Source organism: Oryx dammah, unplaced genomic scaffold (genome assembly GCF_014754425.2).
Source record: "Oryx dammah isolate SB20612 unplaced genomic scaffold, SCBI_Odam_1.1 HiC_scaffold_28, whole genome shotgun sequence".
In the NCBI taxonomy this organism is placed as follows: domain Eukaryota; kingdom Metazoa; phylum Chordata; class Mammalia; order Artiodactyla; family Bovidae; genus Oryx; species Oryx dammah.
This window is the reverse complement of record NW_024070212.1, coordinates 95,612,429-95,635,138: the sequence shown is the minus strand read 5'-3', so window position 1 is coordinate 95,635,138 and position 22,710 is coordinate 95,612,429. Positions and strand designations below refer to the sequence as shown.

At 40.1% G+C, this 22,710-nt stretch overlaps 1 protein-coding gene across 2 annotated transcripts in view; it reads right to left on the bottom strand.

Moving 5' to 3' along the window:
* SPATA6 (spermatogenesis associated 6) overlaps positions 1–22,385 on the bottom strand; it is a 165,805-nt gene extending 143,420 nt beyond the window's left edge. For both annotated transcript variants that reach the window (XM_040231217.1, XM_040231218.1), the window contains exon 1: positions 22,105–22,385. In XM_040231217.1, the coding sequence (XP_040087151.1) occupies positions 22,105–22,155 (51 nt within the window). In that variant the 5' untranslated portion in view covers positions 22,156–22,385. The remainder of the gene's footprint in view (positions 1–22,104) is intronic.
* Positions 22,386–22,710: the final 325 nt, after the last annotated feature.

The window sequence follows — 22,710 nt, the reverse complement described above, 5'->3', positions numbered from 1 at the left end:
TAGCCAGAAAGAACAGCTGCTGAAATAATGGGTGGAAACTTCTGAAATTTAAAGAAAAACAATCTATTTATTCAATCCACCAAACTCCAATCACTCCAATCACACACACCATAATCACACTTTTCAAAGGCAAAGATGAAGAATCTTGGAAGAAGCAAAGGGAAAGTGTTTCAGTAGGTACTAGAAAACCTCAGTAGTAATAACAGCTGGTTTCCCATGAGAAGCATGAAGCAGAAGAAGGTGGAATATGCATGCAAAGTACTAAAAGAAGGTATTCGACAGTTCCATATCCAGGATATTCTCCTTCACAAAAGATGGGAAATTAAGCAAAAAGATAATTTATCATGAGAACTTCCCTACAAGAACTACTAAAGAAAATCCTTCAAATTAAAATGAAACGACAGCAGCTGAAACGTACAGGAAAAACTAAACACCAGGAAGGGAACTACACAGGTAAACCTAGGACAATATAATTGTATTTTTCTCTCATTTATCCATTCTTATTTAAAATAAAATTGAATAAAGCAACAATTACTAAATTATGTTGAAGAGTGTATATGTATAAAGATGTTATCTGCATGATAATGAAATTATAAAGAAGAGGAGAGGGAACAAACTAAATAAAAGCAAAGGTTTTATGCATTATTCAAATTAAATTGGCATTAATCCATACTATATTGTTAAAAATTAAAAAAATTAACTGTGAACCCCAGAACAACCACCAAGAAAATAACTCAAAAAGTACAGTAATAGAAACAAGGGAATTAAAATGGCACATTAGATAATAGTTAACACAGAAGACGTCCCTAATGTAGAAAGAGAGAAACAAAAAAGGCATGAATACAGAAAAGACAGAAAACAAACAGCAAAATGACAAAGGTAAAGCCTACCTTATCTTACATTAAAGGTAAACTGACTAAACACTCTAGTCAAAAGGTAGAGTTTAGCAAAATGGACTAAAAACTATAATCCAGGTTTCCCTGGTGGCTCAGTGGTAAAGAACCCACCTGCCAAAGCAGGAGACATGGGTTTGACCCCTGGTCTGAGAAGATCCCACATGCCATGGAACAACTAAGTCCATGCACCACAAGTACTGAGCCTGTGCGCTAGAGCCCGGGAGCCACAACCACTGTGCCCACATGCTGCAACTACTGACGTCTACACACGCTGGAGCCCATGCTCTGCAATAAGGGAAGCCACTGCAGTGAAATGCCATGTACCACAACTAGAGAGACGCTCCTGCTTGCCACAGCTAGAGAAAAGCTATACAGCAGTGAAGACCTAGCACAGCCAAAAAATAAATTAAAGTTTTACAAAATACGTTAAAAGAAATTATAATACAACCATGTGTTGAAAGCAAGAGACTCACTTTAAATTCAAAGACACAAATGGGTTGATAAGTAAAAGAGTGGAAAAAATAACCTATGCATTATAAATGACATAACAATTAAAAACACAGGCAATAATTAAACTTTAAGAAGACACAACAACATAAAGATATATGTACTTAGCAACCCCAAAATACATGATGGAAAAACTAACAGGCATCTCTCTAAAGAAGATTAACAAATGGCCAAAAAGCACATGAAAACATGTTCAACATCATTAGTCACTAAGGAAATATAAATCAAAATCACAATGCAATTTCTCTTCATACTCACTAGGATGGCTATAAATAAAAAGATGCACAAAACAAGTGTCAGGGAGGGTGTCAAAAAATTGGAACCCTTATACTGTGCTGATGGAAAAGTAAAATGGTGTAGTTACTATGGTAAAATTTTTGTAGTTCCTCAAGAAAAGAAAACAGTCACCACAAGAACCAGCAACTTGCTAGGTATACACCCAGGAGTAATGAAAACATACATCCACACAATAATATGTATAAGAGTATAACAGCATTATTCGTAATAGCCAAAACGTGGATACAACCCAAATGTCAACCAACTGATGGATAAGCTAACTGTGGTATATCCATACAACAGAATATGTTTTGGTCATAAAAAGGAATAAAGCACTTATAAGATACTGATATATACTATGACATGGATGAATCTTAAAAACATTATGCTAAGTGAAAGAAGTCAGACACAGAAGTCCACATATTATATAATTCCACTTATAAAAATGTTCATTATAGGCAAATCCATAGATCTAGAAATTAGCTTAGTGGTAGCCAGGGGTTGGGGGAGAGGGAGATGAAATTATGAAATTTCTTTATGAGGTAATGAAAATGTTCTGGAACTAGTAGTGATCATTGCACAACTTCATGAATATATGAAAATTTACTGAACTGTATACTTTAAAATTGTGGATTTTATGATATGTGAATTATTTCTCAAATTTTTAAAAGATTCAGGATTAAACTAAAATTATAGAAAAAGATATACCATACATTCACTAATCATAAGAAAGCTAGGGTAGCCATTTTAATATGATATAAAGTAGACTTCAGAGAAAGATTACCAAGGTTAAAGTGAAACACTTCATATAAATTTAAAATTTGATTTATGAAAAGATATAGAAAATTAAATTGTATGTACATGGCATCTGGTCCCATCACTTCATGGGAAATAGATGGGGAAACAGTGGAAACAGTGTCAGACTTTATTTTGGGGGGCTCCAAAATCACTGCAGATGGTGATTGCAGCCATGAAATTAAAAGACGCTTACTCCTTGGAAGAAAAGTTATGACCAACCTAGATAGCACATTCAAAAGCAGAGACATTACTTTGCCGACTAAGGTCCGTCTAGTCAAGGCTATGGTTTTCCAGTGGTCATGTATGGATGTGAGAGTTGGACTGTGAAGAAGGCTGAGCGCCAAAGAATTGATGCTTTTGAACTGTGGTGTTGGAGAAGACTCTTGAGAGTCCCTTGGACTGCAAGGAGATCCAACCAGTCCATTCTGAAGGAGATCAACCCTGGGTGTTCTTTGGAAGGAATGATGCTAAAGCTGAAACTCCAGTACTTTGGCCACCTCATGCGAAGTGTTGACTCATTGGAAAAGACTTTGATGCTGGGAGGGATTGGGGGCAGGAGGAGAAGGGGACGACAGAGGATGAGATGGCTGGATGGCATCACGGACTCGATGGACGTGAGTCTGAGTGAACTCCGGGAGTTGGTGATGGACAGGGAGGCCTGGCGTGCTGTGATTCATGGGACAGTCGGACACGACTGAGCGACTGAACTGAACTGAAATAATATAATGTCAAAGTAATGAAGAAAAAAATTATAAAGCTGAATTTTGACACTTCCCAGTAACCAATATAATAATAAGAAAAAAATCATAAAGGGTATAGAAGATGTAGACAACAGCATTCAAGAAATTTGACCTAACTGACATTTACATAATACTCTATACAACAGAAGGATATACAGTTTTTTACAAGTACACATGAAAGCATGCAATAAGACAGATGATATGAGCCATAAAACAAGTCTCAATAACCATAAAAGGATATAAGTTCAATATGCAAAAAATCAATTTTATTTCTATATATTAGAAACAACGTTTTAGAAAATTTAACACCATTTATAATATCATTAAAATCTAAGACATGTACTACTTAGGTACAAATTTAACAAAACATGTGTAAGACACATATTCTGAAAACTACAAACATTACAGAAAGAATATGAAAGAAAATTAAAGAAATTTACACAACCTGAAAATAATGTTAAGTATTTAGAATCTTTCATCTAATAAGGGGAGAAAATTCCATAAAAAACAAAAATTATGAAATCAAAATTGGTAAAAATGTAATTATTTGGCATATGTTTAAAAAGAGACACTAAATGAAAAATCCTAGAATATGTAGTCAATGAAGTTAAAAATCTTAATAGAGAAGATTTAAAATTTTAAGTTAATAAGAAAATAATACTACAGAATTATCTTAAAACAAGAAGATATAAAAATAAATATTATACCAAAAAGTACTTAAGAAAATATAGAAGTTCCAATATATGTCTAATTGTACTGTCAGCAGAAAAGAGAGAACAGCATAGAAACAATATTGATAGATATAAAAGCTAAGAATTTCCCAGAACAGCAGAAACCTATAAATTTTCAGATCAAAGTACAAACCCAGTGCAAAACAGAATAGAAATGAATATATAATTCTAAACATCATAGTGTACTAGAATGCATCAAGGATAAAGTAAAAATACATTATCATAGTGAAGAGTTTAATATCAAGACTGAAGATTTTATTACCTCCATTACAGTCTGGTACTGGTTATATGCAGACAAAAAAATTAATATAGACTTAAAGATATTTCAGAGAAAATAAATGATCTGATAATGGCAGATAGAACCCTATATCCAGGAAATAAATTAATATATCATTTCAAGTAAATATGGAACATTTGCAATAATTGGATTATTTATAAATATACACATAATTGGAAAACAATACATTGGAAATTACAACAAAAACAATCAAATTTCATTCAATACTCACAATGCAATTAAATTAAAACATATTAGGACTTTGCTGTTGGTCCAGTGGTTAAGAATCTGCCTCCCAAGGCAGGGGACACAGGTTCAATTCCTGGTCTGGGAAGATTCCCACATGGTGCAGGGCAACTAAACCCATGAGCCACAACTACTGAGCCAGTGCTCTAGAGCCCGTATGCAGCAACTACTGAAGTCTCTGCAACAAGAGAAGCCACCAAAATGAGAAGCCTGTGCACCACAACTGGAGAGTAGCTCCCACTCATCACTAGAGATAAGCCTGTGCACAACAGTGAAGACCAGCAGAGCCAGAAACAATTAAATAAATGAACGACTTAAAAAAAATACCACAATAAAAGACAATGTATGTATATGTGTGTGTGCATACATGGAGGGGGGAAGAGAGGGAAAGGAAGGAAGAAAAAGACACATATAAATCCTATATATCTTGAAATTTAAACAAACTCTTAAGATAGCTCATAAGCCAAAGTAAATAGCATAAAATAAATTTTATAAAAATTATAAAATATTCAATATTTTCCTGGAGGAGGAAATGGCAAACAATTCCAGTACTTTTGCCATTAAAAAAAAAAAATCCCATGGACAGAGGAGCTTGGTGGGCTACAATCCATGGGGTGTCAAAGAGTTGGACACAACTGAGCAACTGAACAACACAACATTAGACTCAGGGAAAACTATTCAGTATAATGCAAGCTCAGAATATTTTTTAAATTATGGGGAATTCCGTGGTAGTCCAGTGATTAGGACTCTACACTCTCACTTCTAAGGTCCCTGGCTCAATCCCTCCTAGGGACCTAAGATTCCATATCACATAACCCAAACAGTGTGGAAAAAAAAATTAGGAATAGAAGGGAACTTTCTTAACTTAATAAAATCCTACATCTAATATTATATTAGGTTGAAATATATGAAATTGTCATTGCTTTTTAAAGTCAAAAACTGGTCCACTGACAGCATTTTTGTAAGATTCAATCTAATATTGGTGACTTCAGCATAACTTAAATAAAATGACAAGTATATGTACTGTTATTCCCACCACTAAACACTGTACTAGTCAAGACATAAGTAAGAAAAAGAAAAAAGATTGTACAGAAGTCAAAACTGACTTTATCTGTAAATATGATTTTCCACATAGAAAATCCAAATAACTTATATAAGATTTCAGCAATGTTGCTGAATTCAAAATATGCAGGGACATGTACAGAAATGTTCATAGGAGCCCAATTCCTAATATTACAAAATTGTAAAAAAATGAAAATGTCATCAACAATAGAAATGACATAGAGAAAAGGAATAGTTTTCCAAGTTCAGTTCAGTAACTCAGTCGCAGTCGTGTCCAACTCTTTGCGATCCAATGGACTGCAGCACACCAGGCTTCCCTGACTATCATCAACTGGAGCTTGTTCAAACTCATGTCCATCAAATCAGTGATGCCATCCAACATTCTCATCCTCTGTTGTCCCCTTCCCCTCCCACCTTCAATCTTTCCCACCATCAGGGTCTTTTCCAATGAGTCAGTTCTTCGCATCAGGTGGCCAAAGTATTGGAGCTTCAGCTTCAGCTTCAGCATCAGTCCTTCCAATGAATATCCACGACTGATTTCCTTCAGAATGGACTGGTTTGATCTCCTTGCAATCCAAGACTCTTGCAAGAGTCTTCTCCAACACCAAGTTCAATCAATTCTTAGGCACTCAGCTTTCTTTACAGTCCAACTCTCACACCTATACATAACTACTGAAAAGAACATAGCTTTGACTAGATGGAACTTTGTCGCCAAAGTAATGTTTCTGCTTTTTAATATGCTGTCTAGGTTGGTCATAGCTTTTCTACAAAGGAGCAAGCATCCTTTAATTTCATGACGTAGTTACCATCTGCAATGATTTTGGAGCCCAAGAAAATAAAGTCTGTCACTGTTTCCATTGTTTCCCCATCTATTTGCCATGAAGTGATGGGAGAGGATGTCATGATCTTAGTTTTCTGAATGTTGAGTTTTAAGCCAACTTTTTCACTCTCCTCTTTCATTTTCATCAAGAAGCTCTTTAGTTCTTATTTGCTTTCTGCCATGAGGGTGGTGTCATCAGCATATCTGAAGTTACAGATATTTCTCCCTGTAATCTTGATTCCAGCTTCTACTTCAATCAGCCTGGCATTTTGCAAGATGTACTCTGCTTATAAGTTTAAAAAGCAGGGTGACAATATACAGCCTTGATGTACTCCTCTTCCTATTTGGAACCAGTCCATTACTCTACGTCCAGTTTCAACTGTTACTTCTTGACCTGCATACAAATTTCCCAGGAGGCAGGTAAAGTGATCTGGTATTCCCCTCTCTTGAAGAATTTTCCAGTTTGTTGTGACTTGCACAAAGGCTTTGGTGTAGTCAACAATGAAGAAGCGGATGTCTTATCTGGAACTCTCTTGCTTTTTGTATGATGCAATGGATGTTGGCAATTTGTTCCCTTGTCTTTTCTGAATCCAGCTTCATAGTTCATGTATTATTGAAGCCTCTTTGGAGAATTTTGAGCATTACTTTGCTATTGTGTGAGATGAGTTCAGCTGTGCTGTAGTCTGAGCATCAGGAACTCTCTTGCTTTTTCTATGATGCAATAGATATTGGCAATTTGATCTCTGGTTCCCTTGTCTTTCCTAAATCCAGCTTCACAATTCATGTACTATTGAAGCCTTGCTTGGAGAATTGTGAGCATTACTTTGCTATTGTGTGAGATGAGTGCAGTTGTACAATAGCTTGAGTATTCTTGGGCATTGACCTTCTTTGGGATGGGAATGAAAATGGACTTTTTCCAGTCCTGTGGCCACTGCTGAGTTTTCCAAATTTGCTGGCATACTGAGTGCAGCACTTTCACAGCATCATTTTTTAGGATTTGAAATAACTCAACTGGAATTCCCCTCACCTCCACTAGTTTTGCTGGTAGTGAGGGTTCCTAAGGTCCACTTGACTTCACATTGCAGGATGTCTGGCTCTAGGTGAGTGATCACACCACTGTGGTTATTTGGGTCATTAAGACCTTTTTTGTATAGCTCTTCGGTGTATTCTTGGACCTCTTCTTAACATCTTCTGCTTCTGATAGGTCTGTACCAATTCTGTCCTATACTGTGTCCATCTTTGCATGAAATATTCCCTTGGTATCTCTTAATTTTTTTTGAGGAGATCTCTAGTCTTTCCCATTCTATTGTTTTTCTCTATTTATTTGCACTGATCATTGAGGAAGGCTTTCTTATATCTTCTTACTACTCTTTGGAACACTGCATTCAGACGAGTATATCTTTCCTTTTCTCCTTTGCCTTTAGCTTCTCATCTTTTCTAAGCTATTTGTAAGGCCTCCCTAAACAACTATTTTGCCTTTCTGCATTTCTTTTTCTTGGGAATAGTCTTGATCACTGTCTCCTGTACAATGTCATGAACCTCTGTCCATATTTCGTCAGGTACTCTATCAGATCTAATCCTGTGAATTTATTTGTCACTTCCACTGTATAATCATTGAGTTAGACAAGGCTGCTGGTCCATGTGATCTGATTGGTTAGTTTTCTGTAATTGTAGTTTTCATTCTGCCTGCCCTCTGATGGAGACGGATAAGAGGCTTATAGAAGCTTCTTGAAAGGAGAGACTGACTGAGGGGGAAACTGAGTCCTGTTCTGATGGGCACAGCCATGCTCAGTACAGTTCAGTCGCTCAGTCATGTCCGACTCTTTGCGACCCCGTGAATTGCAGCACGGCAAGCCTCCCTGTCCATCATCAACTCCCAGAGTTCACTCAAACTCATGACCATTGGGTCAGTGATGCCATCCAGCCATCTCACCCTCTATCCTCGCCTTCTCCTCCTGCCCCCAATCCCTCCCAGCATCAGAGTCTTTTCCAATGAGTCAACTCTTCGCATGAGGTGGCCAAAGTTTTGGAGTTTCAGCTTCAGCATCAGTCCTTCCAAAGAACACCCAGGACTGATCCCCTTTAGAATGGACTGGTTGGATCCGCTGCAGTCCAAGGGACTCTCAAGAGTCCTCTCCAACACCACAGTTCAAAAGCATCAATTCTTCAGTGCTCAGCTTTCTTCACAGTCCAACTCTCACATCCATACATGACCACTGGAAAAACCATAGCCTTGACCAGACGGACCTTTGTTGGCAAGTAATGTCTCTGCTTTTTAATATGCTATCTAGGTTGGTCATAACTTTCCTTCCAAGGAGTAAGCATCTTTTAATTTCATGGCTGTAATCACCATCTGCAGTGATTTTGGAGCCCCAAAAAATAAAGTCTGACACTGTTTCCACTGTTTCCTCATCTATTTCCCATGAAGTGATGGGACCAGATGCCATGATCTTAGTGTTCTGAATGTTGAGCTTTAAGCCACCTTTTTCACTCTCCTCTTTCACTTTCATCAAGAGGCTTTTTAGTTCCTCTTCACTTTCTGCCATAAGGGTGGTGTCATCTGCATATCTGAGATTATTGACATTTCTCCTGGCAATCTTGATTCCAGCTTGTGCTTCTTCCAGTCCAGCGTTTCTCATGATGTACTCTGCATAGAAGTTAAATAAGCAGGGTGACAATATACAGCCTTGACATACTCCTTTTCCTATTTGGAACCAGTCTGTTGTTCCATGTCCCGTTCTAACTGTTGCTTCCTGACCTGCATATAGGTTTCTCAAGAGGTAGGTCAGGTGGTCTGGTATTCCCATCTCTGTAAATCATTAATCCAGTTTTCTGTTGATGGGCAGGGCTGTGTTCCCTCCCTATTGTTTCACCTGAGGCCAAACTATGGTGGAGGTAATGAAGATAATGGCAACCTCCTTCAAAAGGTTCCATGTACACACTGCTGCATGCCCTCAACCCAGCAGCAAGCTACCACCAACCCATGCCTCAGCTGGAGTCTCCTGAACACTCATGGGCAAGTCTGGGTGAGTCTCTTGTGGGGTCACTGCTCCTTTCTCCTGGGTCCTGGTGGGCACAAGGTTTTGTTTGTGCCTTCCAAAAGTCTATTTCCCCAGTCCTGTCTAAGTTCTGGTGGCTTCATGGTGGGGTTAATGGTGACCTCCTCCAAGAGGGCTTATACCATACCCAGGTCTACTGCACCCAGAGCCCCTGCTGACCCATACCTTTCCGGGAGACACTCAAACACAGTTCTGGCTCAGTCTCTGTGGGGTCTCTGGGTGCTGGTGTGCACAAGATTTGTCTGAACCCTCCGGCCATCTCTGGCGGGCATGGGGTTTGATTCTAAACATGATTTCCTGCTGGATGGTTCTCCTTTGCCCTTGGACGTGCGTTAACTTTTTTTAGTGGGATCCAACTTTTCTTGGTTGGATCCAACATTCTCCTGTCAATGGATGTTCAGCAGTGAGTTGTAATTTTGGAGTTCTCACAGGAGAAGATGACCGCACGTCTTTCTACTCTGACATCTTGAGAACTATGAGCCATGCCATGTAGGACCACCCAAGATGGACGGTTCATAGTGAAGAGTTCTGACAAAATGTGCTCCACTGGAGAAGGGAATGGCAAACCTCTTTAGTATTCTTGCCTTGAGAACCCCATGAACAGTATGAAAAGACAAAACAACAGGACACTGAAAGACGAACTCCCCAGGTCAGTAGGTGCCCAATCTGCTATTGGAGATCAGTGGAGAAATAACTCCAGAAACAATGAAGAGACAGAGACAGAGACAGAGTAAAAACAACAACCAGCTGTGGATATGACTGGTGATAGAAGTAAAGTTCGATGCCAAAAAGAGCAATATTTCATACCAACCTCGAATGTTAGGTCCATGAATCAAGGGAAATTGGAAATGGTCAAACAGAAGATGGCAAGAGTGAACATCGACATTTTAGGAATCAGTGAACTAAAATGGACTAGAATGGGTGAATTTAACTCAGATGACCATTATATCTACTACTGTGGCAAAGAATCCCTTAGAAGAAATGGAGTAGCCATCATAGTCAACAAAAGAGTATGAAATGGAGTTCAGTTCAGTTCAGTCGCTCAGTCCTGTCTGACTCTTTGCGACCCCATGAATCGCAGCACACCCGGCCTCCCTGTCCATCACCAACTCCCGGAGTTCACTCAGACTCACGTCCATCAAGTCAGTGATGCCATCCAGCCATCTCATCATCTGTCGTCCCCTTCTCCTCCTGCCCCCAATCCCTCGCAGCATCAGAGTCTTTTCCAATGAGTCAACTCTTCGCATGAGATGGCCGAAGTACTGGAGTTTCAGCTTTAGTATCATTCCTTCCAAAGAAATCCCAGGGCTGATCTCCTTCAGAATGGACTGGTTGGTTCTCCTTGCAGTCCAAGGGACTCTCAAGAGTCTTCTCCAACACCACAGTTCAAAAGCATCAATTCTTTAGCGCTCAGCCTTCTTCACAGTCCAACTCTCACATCCATACATGACTACTGGAAAAACCATAGCCTTGACTAGATGGACCTTAGTCGGCAAAGTAATGTCTCTGCTTTTGAATATACTATCTAGGTTGGTCATAACTGTTCTTCCAAGGAGTAAGCGTCTTTTAATTTCATGGCTGCAATCACCATCTGCAGTGATTTTGGAGCCAAAAAAAATAAAGTCTGACACTGTTTCCACTGTTTCCCCATCTATTTCCCATGAAGTGATGGGACTGGATGCCATGATCTTCGTTTTCTGAATGTTGAGCTTTAAGCCAACTTTTTCACTCTCCTCTTCGCAGCCAAAGGTGGAGAAGCTCTATACAGTCAGCATAAACAAGACTGAGAGGTGACTGTGACTCAGATCATGAACTCCTTATAGCTAAATTCAGACTTAATTGAAGAAAGTAGGGGAAACCACTAGACCATTCAGGTATGACCTAAATCAAATCCCTTATGATTATACAATGGAAGTGACAAAGAGTTTCAAGAGATTTAGATCTGACAGAGTGCCTGAAGAACTATGGACAAAGGTTTGTTACTTTATACAGGAGGCAGTGATCAAGACCATCCCCAAGAAAAAGAAATGCAAAAAGGCAAAATGGCTGTCTGAGGAGGCCTTATAAATAGCTATAAAAAGAAGAGAAATGAAAGGCAAAGGAGAAAATGAAAGATACACCCATTTGAATGCAGAGTTACAAAGAATAGCAAGGAGAGATAAAAAAGGCTTCTTCCGTGATTACTGCAAACAAATAGAGGAAAACAATAGAATGGGAAGACTAGAGACCTCTTCAAGAAAATTAGAGACGAGGGAACATTTCATGCAAAGATGGGCTCGATAAAGGACAGAAGTGGTATGGATCTAACAGAAACATAAGATATTAAGAAGAGGTGGCAAGAATACACAGAAGAACTATACAAAAAAGATCTTCATGACCCAGATAACCATAATGGTGTGATCACTTACCTAGAGCCAGACATCCTGGAATGTTAAGTGAAGTGGGCTTTAGGAAGCATCACTGCCAATAAAGCCAGTGGCAGTGATGGAATTCCAGTTGAGCTATTTCAAATCCTGAAGGATGATGCTGTGAAAGTGCTGCACTCACTATGCCAGCAAATTTGGAAAACTCAGCAGTGGCCAGGAAAAGGGCAGTTTTCATTCCAATCCCAAAGAAGGGCAATGTCAAAAAATTCTCAAACTACTGCACAACTGCAATCATCTCACACACTAGCAAAGAAATGCTCAAAATCCTCCAAGCCAGGCTTCAACAGTAGGTGAACCAAGAACTTCCAGATGTTCAAGCTGGATTAGGAAAGGCAGAGGAACCAGAGATCAAATTGCCAACATCTGTTGGATCTTCAGAAAAGCAACAGAGTTCCAGAAAAACACCTACTTCTGCTTTATTGACTACGCCAAAGCCTTTGACTGTGTGGTTCACAACAAACTGTGGAAAATTCTTCAGGAGAGGGGAATACCAGACCACCTGACCTGCCTCCTAAGAAATCTGTATGCAGGTCAAGAAGCAACAGTTAGAACTGGACATGGAACAACAGACTGGTTCCAAATTGAGAAAGGAGTACATCAAGGATATATATTGTTACTCTGCTTCTTTAACTTCTATGAGGAGTACATCATGGGAAATGTTGGGCTAGAAGAAACACAAGCTGGAATCAAGACTGCCAGGAGAAATATCAATAACCTCAGACATGCAGATGACACCACCCTTATGGAAGAAAGTGAAGAAGAATTAAAGAGCCTCTTGATGAAAGTGAAAGAGGAGAGTGAAAAATGTGGCTTAAAGCTCAACATTCAGAGAACTAAGATCATGGCATCTGGTCCCATCACTTCATGGCAAATAGATGGGGAAACAATGGAAACAGTGACAGACTTTATTTTCTTGTGCTCCAAAATCACTGCAGATGGCAACTGCAGCCATGAATTTAAAAGATGCTTCCTCCTTGGAAGAAAAGCTATGATCAACCTAGACAGCATATCAAAAAACAGAGACATCACTTTGGCAACAAAGGTCCATTTAGTCAAAGGTATGGTTTTTCCGGTAGTCATGCATGGATGAGAGCCGGACTATAGAGAAAACTGAGCACCTAAGAATTGATGCTTTTGAACTGTGGTTTTGGAGAAGACTCTTGAGAGTCCCTTGCACTGCAAGGAGATCCAACCAGTCCATCCTAAAGGAAATCAGTCCTGAATATTCATTGGAAGGACGGATGCTATAGTTGAAACTCCAATATTTTGACCACCTGATGTGAAGAACTGACTCTTTGAAAAAGACCTTGATGCTGGGAAAGATTGAAGGTGGGAAGAGAAGGAGACTACAGAGGATGAGATGATTGGATGGGATCACTGATTCGATGGACTTGAGTTTGAATAAAATCCAGCAGTTGGTGATAAACAGGGAAGCTTGGCGTGCAGCAGTCCATTGGGTCACAAAGAGTCGGAAATGACTCAGTGACTGAACTGACTGTATAATCATAATGGATTAAACAGCCAACAGGTACATGAAAAGACGTTCAACATCGCAAATCATCAGGGAAATGCAAATCAAAGCTACAATTAGATATCACTTCACACATGTCAGAAGAACTATCATGAAGACATGCTATAACAAGTGTTGGTGAGGCTCTAAAGAAAAGGGAATCGTAAAGACACGGCTTGTGGGAATGCAAATTGCACATAGCCACTACGGAAAACAGTATGGAGGTTCCTCAAATAACCCAAAATAGAATGACTATATAGGATCCAACAATCCTAATTTTGGATGTATACCCAAAGGAACTGAAGTCAAGACCTCATATCTGCACTCTCATGTGCACAACAGCGTTACTCACAACACCCAAGATAAGAAGGCAACCTAAGTGTCTGTCAATGGATAACTGGATGAATGGACAGAGAACACGGGGTATACATGTAGCAACACCATTCAGCCAACAGAAAAAACGAAATCCTGTCACTTGTGACAAACTGGATGGACCTTGAAGGTGTTATGCTAAATGAGACAAAAAACAAACACTGTAAGATATCACTTATATGTAAAACCCAAAAAGATCAACTCAGAGAAACAGAGAGTGGAGTGGTGTTTACCAAGGGTTAAAGAGGTGGGGGAAATGGGGAGATAGTGGTCAAAGGGTGTAAACTTCTAGTTATAAGATTAACAAGTAGCTAATGTAAATACCATGGTCACTATAATTAATAATACTGTACTGTATACTTGAATGTTGCTAAGAAAGTAAATCTTAACTATTCTCAACTCAAAAAAGAATGTCAACTATGTGACAGGATGGAGATAGTACCTAATATTTTTTAGCAATCATTTTGTAATTTATAAACATAAATCAACATACTGTACACTTTAAACACATATAATGCTATGTGTCAATTATATATCAATAAAGTTGGGGAAGAGACTTTAGAAAGATAGGATAGAAAGGATAAATAATTATTGCTTCACATGACAACATGGATGAATTCTCACAAAGAAGTCACAGAAAAAAGTGGAAGGAGACAGGGAGTGAAAGGAGGGAGAGAGACAGACAGAGAAATTGACATTACAAGTTCAAAATACATTGAGATAGAAGTTAAGATAGTGGTTACCTCTGGAAAGAGAAGAGGGGAGGCGGAGTAGCTGGAAGGAATGGAGCATAAGGAAGAAACCTGGAGTGTTAATAATATTCTAACTATACATCTGGGTGGTAATTATACACTTTGTATACGTACACTATCTCAATATATGCTGCTGCTGCTGCTGCTAAGTCGCTTCAGTCGTGTCCAACTCTGTGCGACCCCATAGACAGCAGCCCACCAGGCTCCCCTGTGCCTAGGATTGTCCAGGCAAGAACACTGGAGTGGGTTGCCATTTCCTTCTCCAATGCATGAAAGAGAAAAATGAAAGTGAAGTCGCTCAGTCGTGTCCCACTCTTCGCGACCCCATGGGCTGCAGCCCACCAGGCTCCTCCATCCATGGGATTTTCTAGGCAAGAGTACTGGAGCGGGGTGCCATCGCCTTCTCCGAAACATATGCTATAGTTCCATAAAAAGGACTCAGTGGCATTCTTTATCAGCAACAACAAAAAGAACAAAGAAAATGAAAACAAACAGCATTATTAAAAGAGCAAAAACAAAGTGAAAAAATTAGTTTCAACTGGAAGATCTCTGAAATTTACATTACATATAACCAATAAGGTGATTTGTCATAGAAGCCCTACGAAACTAACACAATTCTCTAAGATTCAATAGTTTCATATCTAAGTCTATACCCTAGAGCACTGGGTGTCTCTAAGATTCAAAATCCTGCTTTTACAACTAACATTTTGCAGTTTACCTACACCTGTAACTGAAAAAATAAACCAATGTCAAAACTGAAAAAAATACAGAAATACTTTATAATTACATATTTCTATGTGTAAATGCTGAGACAGGACTAGGCTTGAAGATACACTCTTTGCACCTATTCACAGAATCAACATCAACTGGTCAGTTTCAAACGCTGAATGGTAGGTGTCAGTTCAGTTCAGTTCTTCAGTTGTGTCCGACTCTTTGCGAACCCATGAACCACAGCATGCCAGGCCTCCCTGTCCATCACCAACTCCTGGAGTCCACCCAAACCCATGTCCATCAAGTCGGTGATGCCATCCAACCATCTCATCCTCTGTCATCCCCATCTCCTCCTGCCCTCAATCTTTCCCAGCATCAGGGTCTTTTCAAATGAGTCAGCTCTTCCCATCAGGTGGCCAAAATACTGGAATTTCAGCTTCAACATCAGTCTTTCCAATGAACACCCAGGACTGATCTCCTTCAGAATGGACTGGTTGGATCTCCTTGCAGTCCAAGGGACTCTCAAGAGTCTTCTCCAACACCACAGTTCAAAAGCATCAATCCTTTGGTGCTCAGCTTTCTTTATAGTCCAACTCTCACATCCATACATGATCACTGGAAAAACCATAGCCTTGACTAGACAGACCTTTGTTGGCAAAGTAATGTCTCTGCTTTTTAACATGCTATCTAGTTTGGTCATAACTTTCCTTCCAAGGAGTAACCGTCTTTTAATTTCATGGCTGCAATCACCATCTGCAGTGATTTTGGAGCCCCCCAAAATAAAGTCAGCCACTGTTTCCACTGTTTCCCCATCTATTTCCCATGAAGTGATGGGACCAGATGCCGTGATCTTAGTTTTCTGAATGTTGAGCTTTAAGCCACCTTTTTCACTCTCCTCTTTCACTTTCATCAAGAGGCTCTTTAGTTCTTCTTCACTTTCTGCCATAAGAGTGGAGTCATCTGCATATCTGAGGTTATTGATATTTCTCCCACCAATCTTGATTCCAGCTTGTGCTTCCTCCAGCCCAGAGTTTCTCATGATGTACTCTGCATATAAGTTAAATAAGCAGGGTGACAATATACAGCCTTGACATACTCCTTTTCTTATTTGGAACCAGTCTGTTGTTCCATGTCAATTCAGTTTAAGCAGTGCTGCCAGTGATGCTATGATTTTCTGAAAAAGTAAACTCTTAACAGAGTTCCAAACAAAACAAAGTACACTCTTTCCTCACTTTACATGGTAATTGCATCACTGGAAAAGTCACTGTACTTAAAACTTTTCCACACACACACACACAAAAGGTCTGTCTTTATACATAAAACAGAGTTAGATTCTTAATCTCTAATCATAAACAGGCTTTCATATATATGTATAGATATATATTCAAGGCAATATTCAAGTCATGCAGAATACCAGACAATTTACACCAATAAACACCCCCTCCACATACACACACACACTGTAACCACTTTGACAAACAAAGGTAGCCTAACAAATTTCTTAGAATGATCCCTAGGGCACAGTACCAGCCCTTGAGAACAACAGATTCATGGACACCAAGATATGTACGAATATTCTCACTGCAATGCTATTTGTAATATTCAAAAAGAGGAACACCGGTAGTTAAAAGTCCATCAATAGGGGAATAAGAATTAAATCTCTCATGCAAACATACAGCATTATGCAACAATCAGGGCTTCCTAGGTAGTTCAGTGGTAAAGAATCTGCCTGCCAATGCAGGAGATGCCAGTTCTCTCCCTGGGTTGGGAAGATCCCCTGGAGAAGGAAATGGCAATCCATTCTAGTATTCTTGCCTGGGAAATCCCATGGAGAGAGGAGCCTAGTGGGCTATAGTCCATGGAATCACAGAAATGTCAGGTGTGACTTAGCAACTAAACAACAAGAACAAAATGTAACAATCAAGGAAATGAACTAGATTTGCAAAAACCAACACTTGGCGACAAATTTTAGAAACAGTAAAGTGGGAAAACAGGTTTGCAGAAGGACACCTACAGTATTTCCTGCAGTCTGTGGGATCGCAAAGAGTCAGACACGACTTGGCGACTGAACAACAACCTACAGTATTATACCATTTGTGTAAGATTTTAAAACAGAGCAATAGGATACAGATTATGTAGGCGTACACAAATATGTAGCAACTGTAAAAAACCTGAATGGAAAGAATACAGTCCAACTTCCGGATATTGATTACATTACTTTTAGGAAGGGAGGGAGGAAAACTGGACTCAGAAAGAGGTGCAAAGGGGCCTTAAACTAGATCTGTAACATTTTCTTAAAAACAAAAATCTTCAGGAAATGTAAAATGAGCATTTATTAAATCAGAGTGGGGAAAGATTACAGTATTTAGATTTTCTTTTTCTGTAAGTCTGAAGTACTTTATAGGCAAAGTTTTAAAAAGTCTGTATTCCAGGGAAATACCAACTGCAGCATAACTGAGTAAGGAAACCAGATCAGATGAATAGCGACAGAAAAGGACCTAGATCTCTTTGCTTCAATGCTATCAATAATTTGAGTGAGGTAACAAGGTGAGGTAATATAGAGAAGAAAAAATGGGAGTTATATAATATTGACTAACCCCAAACTGACACTATTCGAGTAAAGCAAATTGGCTGGTTTTACTGCCCAGGCATTGGGCCTTACTCTTATACCTCCAATTTCTTCTGTCTATATTCCTAAAAAAAAAAATTCTCATGGAAACTGCACTACTGAATAAGAAGGTAGAGATAAGCAGCAGTAAATATACTTTTTTATATCACATTTGTTTCAAATATCAAAAGTGTAAGTGATAGGAAATATAATTTTTGGCTGCTCTTTAAAACTGAGTTACTTGGCATATTATATCATTCTCCCAAGATTCCTTGAGAAAAGTCACACTTTCTTTCCCAGCAATATATTTTCTCTCAAATCTTGGTTCTGTTGAGCAACTCAAAATACTGTGTTATACACCAAAACCTTTCCTGTTTACTCATTTTTGCTCTCATGTGATCATAGTATCAAAGATGAGATTGCCACAAATGCAAGACTGCAACAAAACATAAACATGGAAAGGGGAGGGAAAATGAAGTGCCGCATTTTCTATGAGCAAGTAGAAATTAAACACCTAATTTCCAGTTTAGAAGAGCAAATTAAATGTCACCAGAATGGGAAAAAAAATCAGACAATAACATGGGATATTCTGTATCCGAGTCTGTTCTCCTTAACGTAATGTGCATAAAAAGACTTTTTCAGGAAAGTCTAGTAGCTCTACTAGTGCCTAGTAGCTTTATCCAAGACAGTCACAACCTGGTAACAACCCAAATAATCAACAATAAAGAGAAGGCATAAACATGCTATGGTGTGCAACAAAATCTGGTATGAACCATATGATAGAAATCTGGTATGAACCATATATATATATGATATATATATAACCATATAAATGGTTATACCATATATAACCATATAACCACATGATAGCTACTACACAGTATAAAGGAATAACTACTGATAAGCACAGCAACATGGATGAGTCTCAAAAATATAATGAGCAAGAGAAGCCCACAGAAAATATTATACATATTTAAAATATGTATACATATTTAAAACATGTATACATATTTAAAATATATAGCTCATTTTATATGAAGCTCAAGTACTGGCAAGCTAATCTGTAGTGAGTGACAGAAATCAGAGTAAGTGGTTCCTTTGTACAGGGCTTAAAAGGAAGAACAAGGGAATTTTCTGGGGTGCTACAAGAGTTCTAAACCCTGATTTGAATAAGGGTTATACAAAAGTGTATGAATTTATCTAAATCCACAAAAGAAAAGACATTGTGGAAATGAAAAAGTAGAACTGCTTTATATTAAAATGAACTAAAATGATCTAACAACCACATGCAACATGTAAACTTTGATTGGATCCTGGTTTGGAAAAGCAAACTAAACAAATCATTTCTGTGACAATGAGGAAAACCTGAAAATGGACTAGATACTATCACATCATAGGTGTGATAACAGTATTGAGGTTATGTAGAACCATGTCCTTATTTTTAGAACACATATACTAAAGTATTTAGGAGTCTCATAGCAACAATTCTGTCATATTTTAGCAAAAAAAATTTATTATACATATACAAATGTACAGATATATCAAACTAATGAACACAGGTCATGGGATGTAGTTATTCATTGTACTATTCTCTCAACAACTCTGTATGTTTGAAAAATGTCAATAAAAAATTGAGGGGGAAAGGAAGATGTCAACTTTTTTAGATCTTGAGTGATCTTCAGGATACATCATAGAAAGTATAAAAGCAAAGTGCAGAGTAGCTTATGTAGGAAGTAGCATATGAAGGAAAGGAAGGAAAGTAAAAATATATATAGGGGAAGGGGCAGTGTACTGTGTGTGTGTGTATCTACTGAGATTATATTACAAAAGGAAATACTAGAAGAATCAATAAAAATGGTTTCTTATAGCAGATGAAAATAGATGGGAGGATATGTTTGAATAGGGCTGGAAGTGAGACTTCTCGGAATGTATCATTTTATACAGTTTTGACTTTTAACCTATAAAGGTAAAGAACTGAATTGAAAAAAAAATGAAATTGAAAAGAGGTTAAAAATATCTTTGCTCATATAATTCCTCTATTCAATCAAAGCCGAATCAAGCTTGTTTAACCTATATGATTATTAACAGTTTTTATTTGTATTTATTTATTTTTTTGCTCCTTCTGAGCATCAGAGTAATTTAATGGGGCTTTTGCTGGTCAGAAATCTTAGCCTGTTGCTGCAGATCTGCCCCTAAAAATAGTCATGCTATTTTCTCATCTGTTAAAAAAATAATAATAATAATCCAATGAAAGTTAAGATTTCTTAGAACTGTAAAATTCTTGATTCAAATGTTTGTTGAAAAAAATCAGGAGTGTTGCCACATGCATAATTTCTTAGGCCATGATGAACAACAAAGTTCCACTGTGTAGTCATTCACTTTCCCTCTGATAATACCATACAGAAAGGCTAGTGAAATAACTTTTCTCTCTCCAACCCCTTCAGGCAGTAGTCAGTTACCACAAAGCACTGCTACTTCCTCTAAGCAAGACTGGATTAGCCAAGGAAGGGATGCAACAGCTAGCCCATCAGGCAGCTGCTCTGGGCAAGCTGCTAAACTCCATTGGTCAGCAGAGGAGGAAGCAGCCAGTAACAAAGTCTAGAGAGGCTGAACTCCAGGGTTTTACTAACTGCCAAGCGGTTCAGAAAGCTTAGTGTATTCTTTTACGAAATGAATCCTCCTTTACAAAAAGGCTGCCAAACTCTGGCAGCTGTGGGATTAAAAAAGCATCTGGAACCAAAACTACAGAGTTTCTGACATTGCAAGGAATAAAATCTCTGTAGCGTTAAACATAAAACAAGGGAACCAGAAACTTTTTCTTCACCCCTGCCTCACACTCAGCCCTACCCAGCCTTCCTTTCTTTAGGACCCAAAAACAGCCTTGTGATTTCCCTGGAGGTTTCAGAGGCTGTGCCTCACTGGCCTCACTGTAATGTGAGGAAGGACAGACACCAAAGCAGGGATGCTTTCCGAGAGGTTGGGGGGCGGGGAGCCTTGACTGTAGCGTGTGCAGGAAGGAAGTCGGGAGGGCTGCTTGGTGCAGCACCCAGGGGAGTTACCGGCTATGTAAAGTATTAAAACACACCACACACCCATACACCCAGCCACCCACACACACACACAGTTTTGCTGGGAGATGAAAGAGCTGAGAAGTAAAAGGACTTAAAGAAGTAGAAAAAGAAAAAAGAAAAAAAAAAAGGACTGAATCAGGAAGAGGAATTGTGTTTCCAAACTGCTTACAGGTCTAAACCAGAGGTATGGAAAGACTTTTGGGTGGATTTCCTCTAGAAGAAAGAAGCTGGGACTTTCGTCTTAAGAGGAGAACGGAGGGTTCTGTAAAGAATGAGGAGGAAGGAGATCAAAACCCCTTGGAAGGTCCTATGAGATTGTTCAGAGGGGATGGTGTTTGCTCAGAGCTTGGAGAGGTCCAGGGCCCTTCTCTTGAGGAAGGACACGGCAGTTCCCTGCCTTAGCTGGATTTCCACAGCAAGGTCGGGGACAGGACCCTATTTGGCATCTCTTCCGTAGGGTTGAGGGTCGTTTGCAGCAAGTTGAGAGAATGAGTAGTTTCCTCTTAACGTTGGTGCCTTTCTTGGAGTGAAGGGAAGGATCGGGGATCCCTCTCAACATTGAGAGAGTCTGGGGACTGCAGGAACCAGAAATGGTTTCTGAGGGGTCGCCCTGGGGTGGCGGGGCTGGGGGCGGGGGGAGATGGCAAGCTGCTGCGCGCAGTGATGACACACTTCGGTTGTGGAGTGCGGGGATTCTACTTTGGAGATTTGAGAAGAAAGGCCCCTTCACTAATTAGAAGCTTGCTAAACAGTCCGAAGGAATCCACCAGCACTGATTTGAGAAGAAAGCCATCCCCCAGTCCCCGCCCCTAAGACTGGGGAGAACTCAGGTCAGTAATAATCTCTCACGAAAAGAACAGGAGCAGAGAAGAGGAATTTTACAAAGAAACCCCTACCCCTACCCCAATCCATTGGAAAGTTAAGCACGAGGAGAGCAGGACTTTCAAAAGTGGTTTAGAAAGAGTTTGAAGAAACTCGAACTGGAAGCTGACAGGAGGTTAGGGGAGCTGAGGAGTGGGGACCAGACCTCTGTGTGCCTGGAGTGGGAGGGCATTCATGATACTGGAGGCTGAGGAAGACCCAAGTGACACGGGCTCAGGGCTCCACAGGGATGACTAGGAGGGCGGAGGAAGTTTCTAGGTGAACCGGGGTTCTCGGAAGTGAACGGAGGCGGCGTCCAAGTAAATTCCCGAGGCTCACGACACCCGGGCGGCGGCGGTGCGGGGCGCGACCAGTACTCACAGAGCGGATCTCCAGCGCCAGGGCGCATTGCAGCGCCTTCACCTTCGGCATCCGGGCGGGGTTGGGGCGGCGGGGACAGACCCCGGCCGCGGACCCGAGGGAGGCGAGGAGACGCAGGGCGGGGCGGGGACGGGGAGGAGACGAGGTGGCGGCGGCGGTGACGGCTGTGGCCCCCAGGCCGGGGCCCGCGGTCCAGCCTGGGTCCCGCCCGAGCAGCAGCGGTGCGCGGGGCGCGGACTCGTTGTCATAGCAGCCGGGAGGGGCGGGGCCGGAAGAGAAGCCCGGCGGGAACGCGCCGAAGCCGCCTCTCGAGTACGAGCGCCTGGGGGAGGGGCTTGGCGAACGCCGGGAGAGGAGGGGCCGCACGAGGAGGCGGGGCCGCCGAAGAGGCAGGGTGGGCGGGGCACTTCGTCTGTGACGTCAAACTGTGAGCCCAAATCCAGAGGAGGAAGAGAATAGCTGTATTAATAGGACAGTGTGCAGGGCAGGGAGGTGCACTCAAGAGCCTTGAGTTCCAGCGTGGCAGTGGCAACTTGTGCTAGTGGCGTCTCCAACTATAAAGAATAATAATGGTTTTTCGTTTTCTTATTTGAATTTCACAATATA